The following is a 20,728-nucleotide window of genomic DNA, read 5'->3' on the forward strand; positions in this document are numbered from 1 at the left end:
AAGGTGGTGCCCCAGCATGGCCCCAGTTCAGTGAGTGATAAAAAAAATCTCCTCCATCACCTTCGAATTCTGAGGAGAGGCCCTGTAAGACAATCTGGTTCACATCCAATCTTTCATTAATTTCCTAACATTTCCCCACTAACCACTGCTACAGAAAACTGTTCAGAAGTAACATTCTAAAACTGAGATAGAACTGTACCTACTGAAAGTAACCTAATATTTAGCAAGATTATATAAAGGGAAAAGTTCAGTAATGAAGTATATTTAGAATGAACACTTGGAAGGAAATCAAAATTGTGCTGAAAGATAATATGAAATTGCGAAATGAATAAATATATATTGATATACATATATTAAGTTTGTGTATAGGGAAAAATAGATAAAAAAAATAAAGTGAAAATGTAAAGGACGAATTCAAAATTAGAAAACTGTGTAAAGGTGAAATGAAATATTAGATAATAATACTGATAATGATAAATAGTGACAAAAAATTAAAGAGTTAAATCTTATCCATTCAAAAATAGCATATAAAGATTATAGACTGCTAAAAATAGCACTAATTGAAAATTTAATTATAGCAGTATGATGTTGAATAAAAAAAGTAATTTGTGTGAATTAAATTAGGTAAAGATGAAAAAGAAAAATAACAACTTTAGACGAAGTAATTAATTGGAAGAAATAAATAAGAACTCGAAAATATATCTTGGGATTTGAGTGAAGATGATATTGTTTTAGAGATTTTTCTAAGTGTAAGAAAAATAATATATTAGGCGCAGGAGTGGCTGTGTGGTAAGTAGCTTGCTAACCAACCACATGGTTCCGGGTTCAGTCCCACTGCGTGGCATCTTGGGCAAGTGTCTTCTGCTATAGCCTCAGGCCGACCAATGCCTTGTGAGTGGATTTGGTAGACGGAAACTGAAAGAAGCCTGTCGTATATATGTATATATATGTATATATGTGTGTGCGTGTATGTTTGTGTTTGTCCCCCTAGCATTGCTTGACAACCGATGCTGGTGTGTTTATGTCCCCGTCACTTAGTGGTTCAGCAAAAGAGACCGATAGAATAAGTACTGGGCTTACAAAGAATAAGTCCCGGGGTCGATTTGCTCGACTAAAGGCGGTGCTCCAGCATGGCCGCAGTCAAATGACTGAAACAAGTAAAAGAGTAAAAGAGTATACAATCATTTTCAAATAAAATGGATTTATTTCAAAATAAATATGGAAAAGGAGTTACAGGGATGGCTATGCAGATACAGGGATTTTGTTGTATAAAACCATATGGTTTCAAGTTCTATCTCACTATAATAATAATAAATATTATTATAATAATAAATAGTATCCGTCCAACTCCTATCCACTCACCCTATTCAATCCTCTGCACCATTTCTCTTGTATACACTTCTTTGTGATTTGAGGGTATGCTCTGGCTCATCTCTCTCTCTCTCTCCCTCACTCTCTGTCTCTCCCACCCACCCCTACAGGGGTAACACTGTATCTCCCTACAACAAGACCTCTATTTCTTATTTCTTTACTACCCACAAGGGGCTAAACACAGAGGGGACAAACAAGGACAGACAAAGGGATTAAGTCAATTACATCGACCCCAATGCGTAACTAGTACTTATTTAATTGACCCCTGTAAGGATGAAAGGCTAAGTTGACCTCGGCAGAATTTGAACTCAGAACATAGTGGCAGATGAAATACTGCTAAGCATTTTGTCTGGTGTGCTAATGTTTCTGCCAGCTTGCCGCCTTACAAGACTTCTATTTCTGTCCCTCTATCATACTTTAACCTTTCATCATCTGGCACAAAGCTACTTCACTCAACACTACACCCACCTAAGTTTTGGGGTTTTTGTCTTGCAAATTACTTACTAACCTCAACAGTGTTGGTGCCACATTAAAAATCCCCCAGCAACACTCTTTAAAGTGGTTGGCATCAGGAAGAGCATCCAGCTGTTGAAACGATGCCAAAACAGACAGCAGAGCTAGGCACAGTCTTCAGGCTTGTCAATCCATCTACCCTATGTCAGCATGGAAAGCAGACATTGAATGATGATGATGATGTTCAACGGATCCTAGCATGATTAAATGGATATAAAACAAATCAGTGTTAATACATTGTGTGCATAAGGCAGCGAGGTAGGAAACTCTTCAGCATGTCAGGCATTCATCCATCTTTAGGTTTTGAATTCAAGTTATGTCTAGGTTAACTTTGCCTTTCATCCTTTCAAGGTCAATAAAATTAGTACCAGTTGGACACTGAGGTTGAATTAAACGACCCCCCCCCCGCACCAAATTGCCGGCCTTGTGCCAAAATTTGAAACCAATGTAGGGTGCGTATACCTTTTTCCATTTCTGGCAAGGAAGAAGTCTGATGTGATACTCTTGAATGAGGAGCATAAACTAGTACATATTGTTGAATTAACTGTTCCACATGTGTGAAATATTGGGTTTCAAATTGTGGCGTAAGGTCACAGCCTGTCATGAAATTAATGTGCAAGTGGCTGAGTGCTCCACAGACACATGTACCCTTAATATAGTTCTTAGGAGGGAGATTCAGCATGAGACAGAATGTGATAAGGTCGGTCCTTTGAGATTCAAGGATTACCCATTTTTGGCAGCTGAGTGGACTGGAGCAATGTGAAATGAAGTATCTTGCTCAAGGACACAATGTGTAACCGGGAATTGAACTAATGGCCTTATAATCATGAGCCGAGTACCCTAATCAGTAAGTCACATACCTTCATTACATACGTGTGCATGATGGGTCTCTACACAGTTTTTGTTTACCAAATTCACTCACAAGACATTGGTCAACCCAGAGCTATAATAGAAGACGTTTACCCAAGGTGCCATAGAGTCAGATTGAACCCAAATCACATGCTCGCAAAGTGAATTTCTTAACTACACAACAGTACCAGCACCTAATCGCTCAAACATTTTGGGTGAGGTTGTATGTTTAAATTTAAAATGTAAATGTCCAAATCCTGTTGAACTAAAATTAAAAAGATAAGATTCACAATGAAAAAACACAAAGCAAAAAAAACAAAGCAAAATCTAGAGAAGGTTATCTTATAGTTCGTACGTATATCAAAAGGACCGAAAACATTTAGTGTACAAAGGTGTATAAACAGTAAACAAAATACAAAGAAATTGGTATAAAAATTTGAATAAATATTTTCAGTCCACCTGTGCATACCTTCCTTCTTGTGACACTTGTGAAGACCTGTTGAGGCAAGTGAAAATCAAAACAAATCAAAATAGATGAACATCAATGGAATTTGTATCTTTGTGGTACCAGTGCCGGTGGCACACAAGAAAGCCATCCGAACGTGGCCGTAGCCAGTACCGCATCGACTGGCCTCCGTGCTGTGGGCACGTAACAAACACCATCCGATCGTGGCCGTTCGCCAGCCTCATCTGGCACCTGTGTCGGTGGCACATAAAAACACCATCCGAGCATGGCTGTCTGCCAGCCTCGTCTGGCACCTGTGTCGGTGGCACATAAAAAAACACCATCCGAGCGTGGCCGTTCGCCAGCCTCGTCTGGCACCTGTGTCGGTGGCACATAAAAAAACACCATCCGAGCGTGGCCGTCTCCCAGCCTCGTCTGGCATCTGTGTCGGTGGCACATAAAAAACACCATCCGAGCGTGGCCGTTCGCCAGCCTCGTCTGGCACCTGTGTCGGTGGCACATAAAATCACCCACTACACTCTCGGAGTGGTTGGCGTTAGGAAGGGCATCCAGCTGTAGAAACACTGCCAGATCTGACTGGCCTGGTGCAGCCTTCGGGCTCCCCAGACCCCAGTTGAACCGTCCAACCCATGCTAGCATGGAAAGCGGACGTTAAATGATGATGATTTATCATATTTTATGGTTCTATTGCTCTTAAGTCCTTTTATTTGGTAGTGTCTGCTCAATTGATTACTATCTCTTTGAATATAATGTCTGTAGGTGGGCATATGTGTGTGTGTTTGTATATATGTCATCACCCCTCTCTCTCTCTCATATATGTGTGTGTGTGTACATATATATCATCATCATCATCATCGTTTAACATCTGCTTTCCATGTTGGCATGGGTTGGACAGTTTGACTGGGGACTGGCAAGCCAGGAGGCCACACCAGGCTCCAGTCTGATCTGGCAGAGTTTCTACAGCTGAATGCCCTTCCTAACGCCAACCACTCCAAGAGTGTAGTGGATGCTTTTACGTGCCACAGGCACGAGGGCCAGTTAGGTGGTTCTGGCAACGACCACACTCAAAAGGTGTTTTTTACATGCTACCTGCACGGGAGCCAGTCCAGCAGCACTGGCAATGTCCACGCTCGAATGGTACATTTCACATGTCGCCGGCACAGGAGCCAATCCGTGGCCCTGGCTACAATCATGCTCGGATGTGCTCTTAACATTCCACTGGCATGAGTGCCAATCAGGTGGTACTGTCATCAGCCATGTCAGCAATTTTGATTTGATTTCACTGGCCTCAATAGGTCTTCGCAAGCAAAGTTTATTGTCCACTGAATGAGGGGTACTCAAAAGTGGGCTGGTTACACCCACTGGCATAGGCCACCGAGCTATGGTCTCACTTGGCTTGTCGGGTCTTCTCAAGCACAGCATATCTCCAGAGGTCTCGGTCACTAGTCATTGCCTCAGTAAAGCCCAATGTTCAAAGGTCATACTTCACCACCTCATCCCAGGTCCTCCTGGGTCTACCTCTTTCACAAGTTCCCTCAACTGCTAGGGTGTGACACTATATAAGAAGTTGAAAATGCTCAAGGAGTCTTTTAGGTGGTTTATTTTTAAAATATAACATCTTAAAAAACTTCCTGTACATTTTTTAACTTCTTTTTTTCTACAGTTCTATCAATGTGGAATAAACGACTTACTTTTCTACACACACACACACACACACTATAACAAAAAAGGAAATTGGAGAGATTTTGGCATTATCTATAACACTTGTTTCATTTTGCTAATAGGAATTACGAAGTTTTGCATGTTAGATAGACATATAAGGAATTTTCTATTATAAATTCTTCAGAGAGAGAAATTAAATAATGCAAATTTTATGTTTGGACGAAGTGTTTATATTAATATTTAGCTGGTAATCAGGAGTAACACAGACAACCCTGATGAGAGAACAAAAGAGAGACACTCACTCATGTCAAGGCCAGGGGACTCTCTCTCTCTCTCACACTCTCTCACAGCCCTACTTCTTATTCATCTCTCTAGCTACATTGTACATCCATCCTTTATATTTTCCCCTCACTTTCCTCTTTTCTGGTTTCTGCACATGCGCACACACACACACAGAGTCTCTGTATGTATCAGTTTCTTATTTCTTCATTGCCCACAAGGGGCTAAACACAGAGGGGACAAACGAGGACAGAGAAAGGGATTAAGTCAATTAAATCGACCCCAGTGCGCAACTGGTACTTAATTTATCGACCCCAAAAGGATGAAAGGCAAAGTCGACCTCGGCGGAATTTGAACTCCGAACGTAACGGCAGACGAAATACGGCTACGCATTTCGCCCGGCGTGCTAACGTTTCTGCCAGCTCACTGCCTGTGTGTATCAGTTTCTGCCAACCAAACCCTCTCACAAGACTTTGGTCAGCCTGGAGCTAGAATAGAAAATACTTGTCCAAGATGCCACAGACAGAGTGGGACGGGGTGAGCTGGCAGAAACGTTAGCACGCCGGGCGAAATGCTTAGCGGTACTTCGTCTGTTGTTACGTTGTGAGTTCAAATTCCACCGCGGTCGACTTTACCTTTCATCCTTTCGGGGGTCAATTAAAACAAGTACCAGTTACACACTGGGGTCGATGTAATCAACTTGATCTCCTTGTTTGTCCCCTCTATGTTTAGCTCCCTTGAGGGCAACAAAGAAATAAATACTGTATGGTAAGGGCTTGAGTAGAAAATACTTGCCCAAGGTGCCAAACACTGAAACTGAACCCCAAACTGTATCACACACACACACACACACACACACACACACAGTTTCTGTGTGAGTTGATTTCGTTCCTGACAACTAAATCCACTAATAAAACTTTCAGTTTGCAGCAAGAATAGAAAACACTTACCCAAAGTACCACACAGTGGGTTTGAACTCAAAGCTATATGATTGAGAGACAAACCTCTTACCACACGGCCACACTTGCATCGCTCTCTCTCTTTGTTAAATCCAATATCAAATCATATTTATACCTATTTCTTTATTACCCACAAGGGTCTAAACACAGAGAGGACAAACAAGGACAGACATAGGTATTAAGTCGATTACATCGACCCCAGTGCGTAACTGGTACTTAATTTATCGACCCCAAAAGGATGAAAGGCAAAGTCGACCTCGGCGGAATTTGAACTCTGAACGTAACGGCAGACGAAATACCGCTAAGCATTTCGCCCGGTGTGCTAACGTTTCTGCCAGCTCGCCACCTTAATTTCGACACACACTACATCATCATCATCTGTCTTTTCAGTTCTGATACAAATAAAGTTATCTATTTAGGACTCACAGTCAGTTTTTGCACAAACCGTCTTGTTTCTTTAGATCTGGTTGAATATTGGGAGCTAATGTTTCATGTTTATATTATCATAACCTGTATCATCCTTTCAGCATCTGTTTCTTCATGCTTGTGTGGTTTAGATGCATCAGTTTAACCATCGCTGTCACTAAGGTGGCTGTTTAATGGTTTGACGATGGCATTAATTGTATCAAAACATGAGTAAAGGATTTGTCTCTACTTTGAGCCCCGTTTGTCTTTGATCTGGTAAACAGAGGCACATATCTCTATACATATGCGTTAAATATCTGCAAACACACACACACACACACACACATATATATAATCATGGTATATATATATATATATATATACACATATACCTAAATATCTGCTTACACACATATATATTCATATATATATATATATATATAATATCTGCATACACACATATATATATTCATATATATATAATCATGGTGTTGTATATAATATATATATCTATATACACACATATATATTATACACACACACACACACATAATCACCATGGTATGTATATATATATATATAAATGATATTCATCATGGTATATATATATATTATATATATATATAAATATCTGCATACACACATATATATTCATATATATATATAATATCTGCATACACACATATATATATTCATATATATATAATCATGGTGTGTGTATATAATATATATATCTATATACACACATATATATTATACACACACACACACACATAATCACCATGGTATGTATATATATATATATATATAAATGATATTCATCATGGTATATATATATATATATATACTGGAATGTGATGCAGTCCTTGGATTCTGTCAATCCATCCAACCCATTCCAGCATGAAACATGAGTGTTAATTGATGATGATGATTTTATATGTATGTATGCGTATACATATTTGCATATGGAGTGGTATATATATCTGCGTGCGTGTATGTGTGTTGATTAAGTAGCGAGGGTTTTATGGCTACCTTACTCTGTGCATGTTCAGCATTTGATTGCGTGCGTAGTAACATGAATACATCTTCTGAGCTTAGGTATTGAAGCGTAGCAGAGCATATGGCATTCTAAATAAATGGTTACATGTCATGCTTTATAGAATCACATTAATAATGAATGGTGGGGGGAGGCACGGGCAGAGGGGTGGCACTGGCACAGGGACGAGCAAGGAGGCACGGCATGCAGTGTGGTTAAGATGGTCACTTCCCAGCCACATGATCCTCTGAGTGTCGTTTGTTAAAACTTCAAGCTGTCTGTCTTGTGAGGGAATTGGGTAAGTGGAAACTAAAAAAAGAGCTGTCATGTGTATATGGGTGTATGTATGTATGTGTATGTGTGTGTGTGTGTGTTCTTTTCTGTTTTTGATTATTTAAATAATTCCTTTGGAGAAGGAGCCAGTTTCTAACAAAGATACAAAGCTCCATCTTTGGAATTTAGATATCGAAAACTGTCATATTTTAAACCTGAGAATAGTCTTGCATAGTTTTACTGTTCCACTTACAAATTGGATTTGTAATGTACAAGTCAGAAGTATTGTTACTGTCAGCAAATGGATGAAATGCCTAAGAAACTCTGACAACAGCCAGCATTGGTCAATAGAAAAGGAGCAATTCTTCTCCATGACAACGCTCAGCCGCATGTCACACAACTGACCCTGCAGAAGTTGAATGAATTGGGCTACAAAATTCTGCCTCATCTGCCATACTCACCAGACCTCTTGCCTATCGACTACCACTTTTTCAAGCATCTCGACAACTTTCTGCATGAGAAATGCTTCAAAAACCAAGACAATGCCAAACTTGCCATCAACAACTTCATCACCACCAGAACGCAGGGTTTTTACGTTACTGGCATAAATAAACTTGTTTCGCGTTGGCAAAACGTGTGTTGATTCTGATGGTGTTTATTTCTATTAATAAATTTTTGTTTGAGCTGAGATATGTGCATCTGAATTTAAAGGTTAAAAACCGCAAGAACTTTCTTGACAACCTAATACACACACACACACACATCATCATCATCATCATCATCCGTTTTCCATGCTAGCATGGGTTGGACACACACACGCACATATATATATGTGTACACACACACACACACACACACACACACATATATATATATATATACACACACATGCATGCTTATATATAGACATGCATTCACATGTATATATATATATATAATTATTAACTAGGAGAATGAAATGAGCAATTCATTTTATTACATGATTTTACAATTGGTTCATCAATATATTTTGTCAGAAGAGTATCATTCTTGTTATGTGAAATGTGTAACAATACATTGCATTATTATTAAACTAATGCAGCAAAAAAAAAATTGATTCCTCAGGTTTATGTATAAAATCCATTTGCTGGATGAACTTGTATTTTCAAGAATATATACCCTTTATCCAAGACATTTGTATCATTTCACTTGCCTATCAGCGTTAAAGCAAAAGACAAAACATAATTAACCACAAAATCAAATTAACTGCCCTACACATAGGATGATTTGATAGAAAAAAGAATAAAGGAATGAAGAAGTAAATAAATAAATGTACACATGAACGAGAAATTAAATAGAAAAATAAGAGATTGCTCTGTTTTCTGAGCCATTTGTCTGTAAATAGCAGGTGTCTGTTCTGACGTTATTAAGGAAGCTGGATGTACAAGTCCATGTCTATGTAAATTGATACTGCTGTTGTCTTCAATTAAAGGTCAAAAATTTCCATCATCATTCAATTAAGAGTGAACTACTTGAAGAATCATCTATCAGACTCTCCCACTCTCTTGGATACACTGCTAAAGATGTTTTTCTAGATATTCTTTGTTCGTTGTTAAGATGCCTTTCTCCTCTAGTAATAAATCAGAATATTAATTAAAGGAATTTAGAATGCCTAGAGAATACAAAATTAATTCTCCAGTCATTTTATTAATATATATTTAATATAAAAGTAAATAATTTAAAGCAATAAAAGTAAAAACATCCTGCTAAATTAATTCAGTACACACACACACACACACACACACTCATGTACAGATATAGAGACACAAATAAATATATCCACACACAGACACATACATATAAAATTGTGCAGAAGTGTGTATATTCATTAGATGTAACCAAAGTCAGATGTCCAGAGATTTCTTTGAAGCACAATATCTATTTATATTTCATCTTATTACATTCCAGATAATAGTTTTGAAATATCATTTTGAGATTTTCCCAAGATGGATATTAGTTGCAGCTAAAATAATTAATCATTCTCTGGTAAATACTTTTTCCTGTATTTCCTGAAACTATTTTCAAACCTATGGTTCCACCTCATAATAAGATCTGGATGTTTGTTATTCAATCCTTTGGTTAGAAATATACACAAAATTTCTTTCAAATTGCATAATCTGGAATTCCCATTATATGGATATGCAGTTTTTTTTTTTTTTATCACAGACCAAGAAATGCTGTGTTTTGTCTTCTTTTTTGTTAGATTCTAGACTAGGTTGGCCAGAGATGTGTTGTTTCTTTGTTTATACGCTTGAATGGACTCAACATAGTTATGTCATTGATCTTTGAAAAAGTAAGACATTGCACAAATATATATGTGTTCTAGCACTTGAGGCATTTATATACAGTATTTTTACAGACATTTATTTTTAAGAGGACATAGTTTTATTTCTACAATTGCATTTTTTCATATTTTCATTTTATTATGAATACTAGCATCTCATCAAAATACTAACAGTTTTACTAATGATAGAAAATGGTTCATTAATCTATGGGAGAGTCCACTGATAACTGTCAGCAATATATATATATATACACACACATGCATGCTTATATATAGACATGCATTCACATGTATATATATATATATATAATTATTAACTAGGAGAATGAAATGAGCAATTCATTTTATTACATGATTTTACAATGGTTCATCAATATATTTTGTCAGAAGAGTATCATTCTTGTTATGTGAAATGTGTAACAATACATTGCATTATTATTAAACTAATGCAGCAAAAAAAAAATTGATTCCTCAGGTTTATGTATAAAATCCATTTGCTGGATGAACTTGTATTTTCAAGAATATATACCCTTTATCCAAGACATTTGTATCATTTCACTTGCCTATCAGCGTTAAAGCAAAAGACAAAACATAATTAACCACAAAATCAAATTAACTGCCCTACACATAGGATGATTTGATAGAAAAAAGAATAAAGGAATGAAGAAGTAAATAAATAAATGTACACATGAACGAGAAATTAAATAGAAAAATAAGAGATTGCTCTGTTTTCTGAGCCATTTGTCTGTAAATAGCAGGTGTCTGTTCTGACGTTATTAAGGAAGCTGGATGTACAAGTCCATGTCTATGTAAATTGATACTGCTGTTGTCTTCAATTAAGGTCAAAAATTTCCATCATCATTCAATTAAGAGTGAACTACTTGAAGAATCATCTATCAGACTCTCCCACTCTCTTGGATACACTGCTAAAGATGTTTTTCTAGATATTCTTTGTTCGTTGTTAAGATGCCTTTCTTCTCTAGTAATAAATCAGAATATTAATTAAAGGAATTTAGAATGCCTAGAGAATACAAAATTAATTCTCCAGTCATTTTATTAATATATATTTAATATAAAAGTAATAATTTAAAGCAATAAAAGTAAAAACATCCTGCTAAATTAATTCAGTACACACACACACACACACACCACACACACACACACTCATGTACAGATATAGAGACACAAATAAATATATCCACACACAGACACATACATATAAAATTGTGCAGAAGTGTGTATATTCATTAGATGTAACCAAAGTCAGATGTCCAGAGATTTCTTTGAAGCACAATATCTATTTATATTTCATCTTATTACATTCCAGATAATAGTTTTGAAATATCATTTTGAGATTTTCCCAAGATGAATATTAGTTGCAGCTAAAATAATTAATCATTCTCTGGTAAATACTTTTTCCTGTATTTCCTGAAACTATTTTCAAACCTATGGTTCCACCTCATAATAAGATCTGGATGTTTGTTATTCAATCCTTTGGTTAGAAATATACACAAAATTTCTTTCAAATTGCATAATCTGGAATTCCCATTATATGGATATGCAGTTTTTTTTTTTTTTATCACAGACCAAGAAATGCTGTGTTTTGTCTTCTTTTTTGTTAGATTCTAGACTAGGTTGGCCAGAGATGTGTTGTTTCTTTGTTTATACGCTTGAATGGACTCAACATAGTTATGTCATTGATCTTTGAAAAAGTAAGACATTGCACAAATATATATGTGTTCTAGCACTTGAGGCATTTATATACAGTATTTTTACAGACATTTATTTTTAAGAGGACATAGAGTTTTATTTCTACAATTGCATTTTTTCATATTTTCATTTTATTATGAATACTAGCATCTCATCAAAAATACTAACAGTTTTACTAATGATAGAAAATGGTTCATTAAATCTATGGGAGAGTCCACTGATAACTGTCAGCAATATATATATATATACATTCACAGCATTGAAGCATGTGAACACATAATTATAACATCTCAGTTGAAAATGTTATTTTCCACTATACTCATGGAATGGTTGGCATTAGGAAGGGCATCCAGCTGTAGAAATACTGCCAGATCAGACTGAAGCCTGGTGCAGCCTCCTGGCTTCCCAGACCCCGGTCGAACCATCCAATCCATGCTAGCATGGAAAACGGACATTAAACGATGAAGATGATGATGATTATATATATATATATATTATATATGCACACACACACACACACACACACACACACACACACACACACACACACACATATATATATATAGAGAGAGAGAGAGAATGAGAGAGATACTGGTATGTTTGGGTTTATAAGCCAAAGAGTACATATGTAAAGCAGAGTTTATATAATCTTTAATATATACAATATATTGAAGAAGTTGTCCTTAAGAGTGATTCAAGAGCTTTGTCAATATCTGATAAGTACCTTGGTGTGCACACTCCACACACACACACACACACCACACACACACACACACCACACACACATATATATATAGAGAGAGAGAGAATGAGAGAGATACTGGTATGTTTGGGTTTATAAGCCAAGAGTACATATGTAAAGCAGAGTTTATATAATCTTTAATATATACAATATATTGAAGAAGTTGTCCTTAAGAGTGATTCAAGAGCTTTGTCAATATCTGATAAGTACCTTGGTGTGCACACTCCACACACACACACACACACTACAGTATATTATATTATATTGACATAGTACAGTACATATTTCTCTGTTACCTGTCATTTATTTTCTTCCTCCAAATTCTTTCTTCTTTCCATCTTTCCAACGAAGAGCTTCAGCTTGAAATATCAAAGAAACTTCTGCTTTGTTAATCATTCATTGATTGAGCATCTACTAATTACCCCTTGTTTTCACTTTGCTTTCTTCGTTCTTATTACCATCATTAATTTTGAGCACGTGTACACATATGCAAACGCACGCATGTACATAGTTGAGTGCGTGTGTTTGTGTGTGCAGGTATATGTATAGATATACTTTATCATCAAAAGAGGTCAATATCTGTAACAGGGTGAACGGAAACTAGTGAGAATACTAAGTGTGCAATAGTACCACTAGCATTATTAAACCGATCACAATTTCCAGTATAAATACAAAGCCTTAATGATAATGATTATAATAATATAAATAATTATGATAATAATAGTACCGTGATTAAACACAGTATGTAAACAGATACAATATTATCATCAGACATTATCATGACTAACTGTAGGGATGGAAATGGGGTGTGTTTGTTTGCATTTTCCTCAAGGGCGAATGGGGGAATTCACCTATGATTAATAGCGCTTTCATTCATACTAACATCTATGATAGTGTAATCTCAATATATATGTATGTATATATATATATGTGTGTGTGTGTGTGGTGTGTGTATATATATATATATATATACTTGTACAAATGCACAACTAAAGTTTATGTTGTTTATATCTTTGCAGAGAGTGTCTCTTGACGAAATCCTGTCGGCTCCTGATTCTTATTCTTCACTTCGGACCGTTCTTCTATTTGGAACCTGACCACTGACTGTCTATTTTTATTTATTTACTATTTTTATTTTTATTTTATTTTATTTTTTTTCAATTTTTTACACAACTCGAAGCCCCCATCTCCCTTTCTTTGGCTTGCCATATTAACTGGCTTCCCACGATAGCCCCCTCCCCCACATACGCCACAAACTACCTCAACATTTGCTCTGAGCTACAACCAAAACCACCACCATGACTCTGAAGGAGCTGAAGAAAGTGGGTCTCTATGACCCTGAATTTGAGAAAGATTCTTGCGGAGTTGGCTATGTTGTCAGCATTGATGGCATCGCATCAAACCAGGTAAGCCAGTATCTCTGTTAGTGTCTGTGAGTATATATGAATGCATGAATGATAGTGAAAATTGAAAAAGTGTTTTCCTCCAACCTACATCTCAGTGGAATAATAATAATGATAATAATAATAATAATGATAATCATTGTTTCATTTATGGACAACAGATTAAACTGTTGGAAAAAATTCCTAACATTGGGATACAACAAGTAACTTTAGATGCTAAGAACCTTCCTAAGTATTCTACCTGTCCCTAATAATACTGTTTTCTAAGGCTGCACTAAACTAAGTTTCATGCCTATTGCCTCTATCCATCTGTTCAAATCTTTAGGAATAATTCCGAATGTACCTATAATTACAGGGATACATTTTACCGTCACTTTCCATAGCTTCTATAATTCAGTGGTTAGGTTCTGGTATTTTGCTATTTTCTCTATACCTCTCATATTGACTTCCTCATTATTTGGGACTGTAAAGTCAATTACCTAACACTTTCTATTCTCTTTGTCTGCTACTACCAAATCAAGCCTTCTAACTTCTATTACTTGGTCGGTCTGAATGTTAAAATTCAACAGTATCCTACATTTCTTACTTTCTAGCACTTTACTAGGTTCATTTATCAGTATGGTCAAATCCTAGCTTCCCATGTAACTCCTAGTGGATTATTCTCCCTAAGTTGTCATGTCTTTTCTTGTATTCTTTCTGTGCCATCGCACTACATTCACTAACTATATGAGTAACACCTTCTTCTTTTGATTTACATAAAACCTACAAGGGGAATCTATGTGATTTTTGTCTATCTTAGCCTTTATCCAGTTAGTCCTCAATGCTTGATCTTGTGATGCTACCAACAAATTTCTGTCTCCCCTTTTCAGCCTTCCTTTCTGTAACCACAACCATGTCTCACTATTACTATTTTCTGCAGCTATCTTTGGAAATCTGTCATGCAAAACCTTCTCTTGCCAGTCAGATATCCTTACCTTATTTTCCTGGTTTTTAACTACATTTGGCTTCTACTGTTATACTTGCAGCTCTTAATAAAATTTCCTCACTATTTTCTACATAGGAGGCTATATCTACTCTAGCTAACTCCACACAGTTTTCTACTGATATTAAATCTCTACCACCTTCCTTTTTAAGTAAATACAACCTTACTTCTCCTTCTCTTGGATGAAGTCTTCCATTCATATAAAATTCCTTCTTAGTTCTTTTCTGTCCAGATTTGCTAATTCAGATTTTGTCCAATCTACAAAATCTCCTGAATATCGAAGTAACGATACTGCCCAAGTATTTACAACCTTCACTAGATTGGGACCATTTAGCTTTGACTTTTTTCACTTCCTCACCCTTCTGATGTACTCTTTCTCAATTTTCTCTCTCAGTTCTACAGTTACTATCCTGTCAGATTCTAATGCTTCTAGATACTTCTTTCAGTGATTTTAATGTCAGGTCATCTGGTAACTATATGCCCTCACTGCTGATTACCTTTCCCTTTTCTATGACTAATATTGTGCACTTATCTAAGCCAAATTCCATATCTGTATCTTTGCTGAAGAGTCTTACATTTTTTATTACAGAATCTCTTTTTATTCATATCAAAATGTTTTGGATCATCTGTGCAGAGCAAATGGCTAATTTTTCCTTTTACTATCTCTAAACGCATACCCTGCCTTTGCCTTTCCTAATACTCATACTGTGGTGGGTATTAAACATAACACAAATACTAAATAGAATAACAAGTCCCCCTGGAAAATTCCTCTTTTGACAGTAACTTCCTATAAGGCCGTATCACCTGTGTAAATATCTACTTTCAATTTCTTCATGTTGTTACTAATTAACTCTCTTATGTTACCTGCAATACTGAATATTCCCAAACATTCACTTAGCCATGAATGTGGAATCATGCCATAGGCTTTCTTATAATCTGTCCATGCTATTGTTAAATTTTTCTTTCTAGATTTCACTTCTTTTAGATCCACTTTGTTTATGTATAATAGATCATACTTTCATCTTGCTTTCTGTTAACAGCTTCCACACTAATGGTAAGCAAGTGATTGCTCTATAATTACTTGCGATGTTGCCCTTAATTTTCTCTTTCATAAAGAGTATTGTTCTCCTTCTAGTCATCAAATCTGGTATTACTTCTCCATTCAGGTAGTCCCAAAATAGTTTCCTTAGTCTCTCATCTAAGCTACTAAATTTCTTTATTTATTTCACGTTGCTCCAGTTCACTCAGCTTAGAAATGAGTTGCAACATCACTGGTGCCAAGCTGTATTGGCCTTTGCCTTTCCCTTGGGTAACATCAGTGGTATGGAGAGGGGAGGCTGATATGCATGGGTGACTGCTGGTCTTCCATAAACAACCTTGTTCAGACTTGTGCCTCAGAGGATAACTTTTCCCATTGTTATTCATGACCAAAGGGGGTCTCTACCCTTTACCATTTTATCCTACCCATAACAGAATCTACTTTCTTAGTAACATCTAGTAACTTCCTTCTATTAACACCTTATAAAGCTGACAATCTTTTCCTTTCTTCATTACTCATTACTCCCTTCAACTCATCTAAAATCTTCCAAGCTTCCTTACTTAAGTTGCTGGTTTCAGTTTTCCCATCTTGGTTGGTAGTGCTATTATTTTTTGTTGTAGGCTTCACCTTGGCTTGAACTGTATCACTTATGCATCTTGCATAATTATGATAATAATAATAATAATTATTATTGGTTTTAATTTTTGGCACAAGGCTAGCAATTTTGGGGAGAAATAAGCTGACTCAGTATTCAGCTGGTACTTATCTTATCGACTCCAAAATGCTGAAAGGCAAAGGTAGCCTTCGCAGAATTTGAACTCGGAATGTAAACATCTAAACACAGATGAAATACCACTAGGCAGTTTTGTCCAACATGCTATTATCATTGTTGTTGTTGTTAATATTATTATTATTATTATTATTATTATTATTATTATTATTATTATTATTATTATTATTTAAGACATCACACAGTATCTGATATCATGATGTTGTTGATTGAAGATATTGTGTCTACCGAGGGTTTGTGCTGTTTGTACTGTCACAACAAGGACCTCAGACTGACAGTACCTTACATAATATGTGTACTGTTCCAAGTAATGCCAATTATAGGTTATTTCTAAAGTTTCCAGGTGTTTCAGGGACAACCTCTATGGTTGACTTTTGCAACTGCCACATCTTGGCAATCTCAATTCTAAGGTTTCCATATTTATCAATCTTTTCTCTTTCTTTCATGATAATATATTGATCTCCTGGCACTGCCACATTGATCATTAGGCACTCTTGTTTGTCCCTCCTAAAGGTGACTATATCTGGCCTTCGATGCTCTTACACCTTGTCTGTCTGGAAGTCAAACTCCCAGAGGATTTTTGCCTTCCCCTTTTTGCCCATTACCTTTTCCAGTGTATGTTGGTACCAAGCACCCATTACCTCATATCTGTACTTCCGGCATAGTAGCCAGTGAAGGTTTTGGGCCACCTTGTCACGTCTGCGCTTGCACTCTTTCTGTGCAAGACTTTCACAAGCATTAACAATGTGAGTCACACTTTTGACCCTCTTCCTACACATTCTGCAGAGGCTCATTGCACTTGTGTGGTATATATCCCTTTTTACTGAGTTGGTATTTAATGCCTGAACCTGGGCAGCAATGATTAGACTTCCAGTATTTCTCTTAGGTCACCCTTGCTGAGCCACCCCTATGATGCTTCCTGGTCTTTTTAAGTTGTTAGTTTCACAGCGGAACTGACCATGGGAAGCAAGCTACTTACCACACACCCACTCCTATGTTATTTATTTTTTTGTATATTTCTTCCATTCTTTCCCCCTTCTTACAGGTGTTGCAAGATTCTCGGACCATGCTGCAGCGAATGGAACACAGAGGTGCATGTGCTTGTGACAACGACACCGGAGATGGCGCCGGTGTTCTCACTGCCATTCCTCACAAACTTTACGAACAAGACCTGAAGTAAGTAGCATTTCAACCTATTTACTGCGTTGTAAAGTCACTGAAGGTTGTGGTTGTTATTGTTGTTGGTGATGTTGATGTTGTAGTAGGTTATTGTTGTTGTGGTAGCTATGTGTTGTGTAGTGTTGGTGTTGTTGTTACTATTGTTGTTGCAAGGATGGTGTCAGTTGTTGTGGTTTTGGCTGCTGTTATTATTGTTACTGGGGGGGGCTGTTAATGTTAATATTGTTGTTATTATTGTTGTTGCTGTTACATTTTCTGTAGTATTGTTACTGTTATTGCTGTAGTTCTTGTTGTTGTTAATGTGATTGTAATAACCCCCAGGTGAGTGCAGTTCAAGGTGCCTATAACCCAAGGAATTCTACCTCTCCTCTCTCTTTCCCTCTCCTGCTGGGGAAGCCATGTATTCTCCTCTTTGACAAGACACCTGTTCCTGTCCCTCTATCACACTTCTACCTCCTTCAATACAATGATCCACCCAGTTGAGGAGTCTTGTCTTGCAAGTACTTGGTTACCTCACTGGTGCTGGTGCTAGAAAAAAACGAGAAAACACTCAGAACACTCCGAAAAGTGGCTGGCATTGGGAAGGGCATCCAGCTGTAGAAAGCATACCAAAGCAGACACTGGGGCTTTGGTGCCGTCCTCTGGCTTATCAATTCCTATCAAGTCGTCTATCTCATGTCAGCATAGAAAATGGGACTTTAAATGACGCCACCGCTGCCACCAATTCCTCCTCCTCCTCCTCCGATGATTAAGCCACAGCACCCCAGAGATACCTGAGCACCCAACACCATTCCACATAACACTTGAGACACATTAAATATCCAACATTAAGCCATACCACCCCAGAGATATTTATATATTTTATTTGTTCTTTTGTTAGGTTTTCTCAATTTTCTTTTAAATTTCTACATTTTATTTACCATCTCTACAGTCTGCGTATATGTATGTTAATCCATGTTAACTTAAACTAATCCTTGTTTGGTCTTGTTAATCAGTTATATGCTAGACAGACTTGGCAGGTGGTACCAATGTGTTGGTAGTGTTAGCCAGTGGTAGCTATGTATTACATAGATTTGGCTGTTGGTAGTTACCTGTTGGATAGTGTTGGGTTGTGGTATCTCTGTGTTGGTAGTGTTGGCTGGTGGTAGCTATGACAAGATCTTAAAATGTATAAATAGCAACTTTTTGTTTATTAAACTTCTCTTCTTTTTCTTGGATAGACTTGGCTAATGGTAACTATGTGCTATGTAGTGTTGGCTGGTGGTAGCTGTATGTTGTGTAGTGTTGGCTTGCAGTAGCTATGTGTTGGGTAGAGTTGGCTGGTTGTAGCTATATGTTGGGCAGAGTTGGCTGGTTGTAGCTAGGTGTTGGGCTGGTAGTAGTTATGTGTTGGGTTGAGTTGGCTAGTGATAGCCATGTGCTGTGCAGAGGTGGCTGGTAGTAACTATGTGTTGGGTAATGTTGGCTAGTGGTAGCCTTGTGTTAGGCAGAGTTGGCTGGTGGTAGCTATGTGTTGGGCAGAGTTGGCTGATGGTAGCCTTGTATTGGGCAGAGTTGGCTGGTGGTAGCCTTGTGTTAGGCAGAGTTGGCTGGTGGTAGCTATGTGTTGGGCAGAGTTGGCTGGTGGTAGCTATGTGTTGGGCAGAGTTGGCTGGTGGTAGCTATGTGTTGGGCAGAGTTGGCTGATGGTAGCCTTGTATTGGGCAGAGTTGGCTGGTGGTAGCCTTATGTTGGGCAGAGTTGGTTGGTGGTAGCTATATGTTGGGCAGAGTTGGCTGGTGGTAGCTATATGTTGGGCAGAGTTGGCTGGTGGTAGCTATGTGTTGGGCAGAGTTGGCTGGTGGTAGCTATGTGATGGGCAGAGTTGGCTGGTGGTAGCTATATGTTGGGCAGAGTTGGCTGGTGGTAGCTATATGTTGGGCAGAGTTGGCTGGTGGTAGCTATATGTTGGGCAGAGTTGGCTGGTGGTAGCTATGTTTTGGGCAGAGTTGGCTGGTGGTAGCTATGTGTTGAGCAGAGTTGGCTGGTGGTAGCTATATGTTGGGCAGAGTTGGCTGGTGGTAGCTATGTGTTGGGCAGAGTTGGCTGGTGGTAGCTATGTGTTGGGCAGAGTTGGCTGGTGGTAGCTATGTGTTGGGCAGAGTTGGCTGGTGGTAGCTATATGTTGGGCAGAGTTGGCTGGTGGTAGCTATGTGTTGGGCAGAGTTGGCTGGTGGTAGCTATGTGTTGGGCAGAGTTGGCTGGTGGTAGCTATGTGTTGGGTAATGTTGGCTGGTGGTAGCCTTGTGTTAGGCAGAGTTGGCTGGTGGTAGCTATGTATTGGGCAGAGTTGGCTGGCAGTAGCTATATGTTGGGCAGGGTTGGCTGGCGGTAGCTATGTGTTGGGCAGGGTTGGCTTGTAGCTATGTATTGGGCAGAGTTGGCTGGCAGTAGCTATATGTTGGGCAGGGTTGGCTGGCGGTAGCTATGTGTTGGGCAGGGTTGGCTGGTAGTAGCTATGTGTTGGGCAGGGTTGGCTGATGGTAGCCTTGTATTGGGCAGAGTTGGTTGGTGGTAGCCTTGTGTTGGGCAGAGTTGGCTGGTGGTAGCTATATGTTGGGCAGAGTTAGCTGGTGGTAGCTATGTGTTAGGCAGAGCTGGCTGGTGGTAGCTATGTGTTGGGCAGAGTTGGCTGGTGGTAGCTTTCTGTTGGGCAGAGTTGGCTGGTGGTAGCTATATGTTGGGCAGAGTTGGCTGGTGGTAGCTAT

At 38.0% G+C, this 20,728-nt stretch overlaps 1 protein-coding gene across 1 annotated transcript in view; it reads left to right on the forward strand.

Annotated features, from left to right (window-relative positions):
* The first annotated feature begins 1,645 nt into the window (after positions 1 to 1,645).
* The window catches only part of LOC115223129 (glutamate synthase [NADH], amyloplastic), a 107,808-nt gene continuing 88,725 nt past the window's right edge, over positions 1,646 to 20,728 (forward strand). Inside the window, exons 1-4 of the mRNA XM_029793541.2 lie at positions 1,646 to 1,656; positions 3,067 to 3,069; positions 13,608 to 13,994; positions 17,848 to 17,978. Of these exons, the coding sequence (XP_029649401.1) occupies positions 13,887 to 13,994; positions 17,848 to 17,978 (239 nt within the window). The 5' untranslated portion in view covers positions 1,646 to 1,656; positions 3,067 to 3,069; positions 13,608 to 13,886. The remainder of the gene's footprint in view (positions 1,657 to 3,066; positions 3,070 to 13,607; positions 13,995 to 17,847; positions 17,979 to 20,728) is intronic.

Source organism: Octopus sinensis, linkage group LG22, assembly GCF_006345805.1.
Source record: "Octopus sinensis linkage group LG22, ASM634580v1, whole genome shotgun sequence".
In the NCBI taxonomy this organism is placed as follows: Eukaryota; Metazoa; Mollusca; class Cephalopoda; order Octopoda; family Octopodidae; genus Octopus; species Octopus sinensis.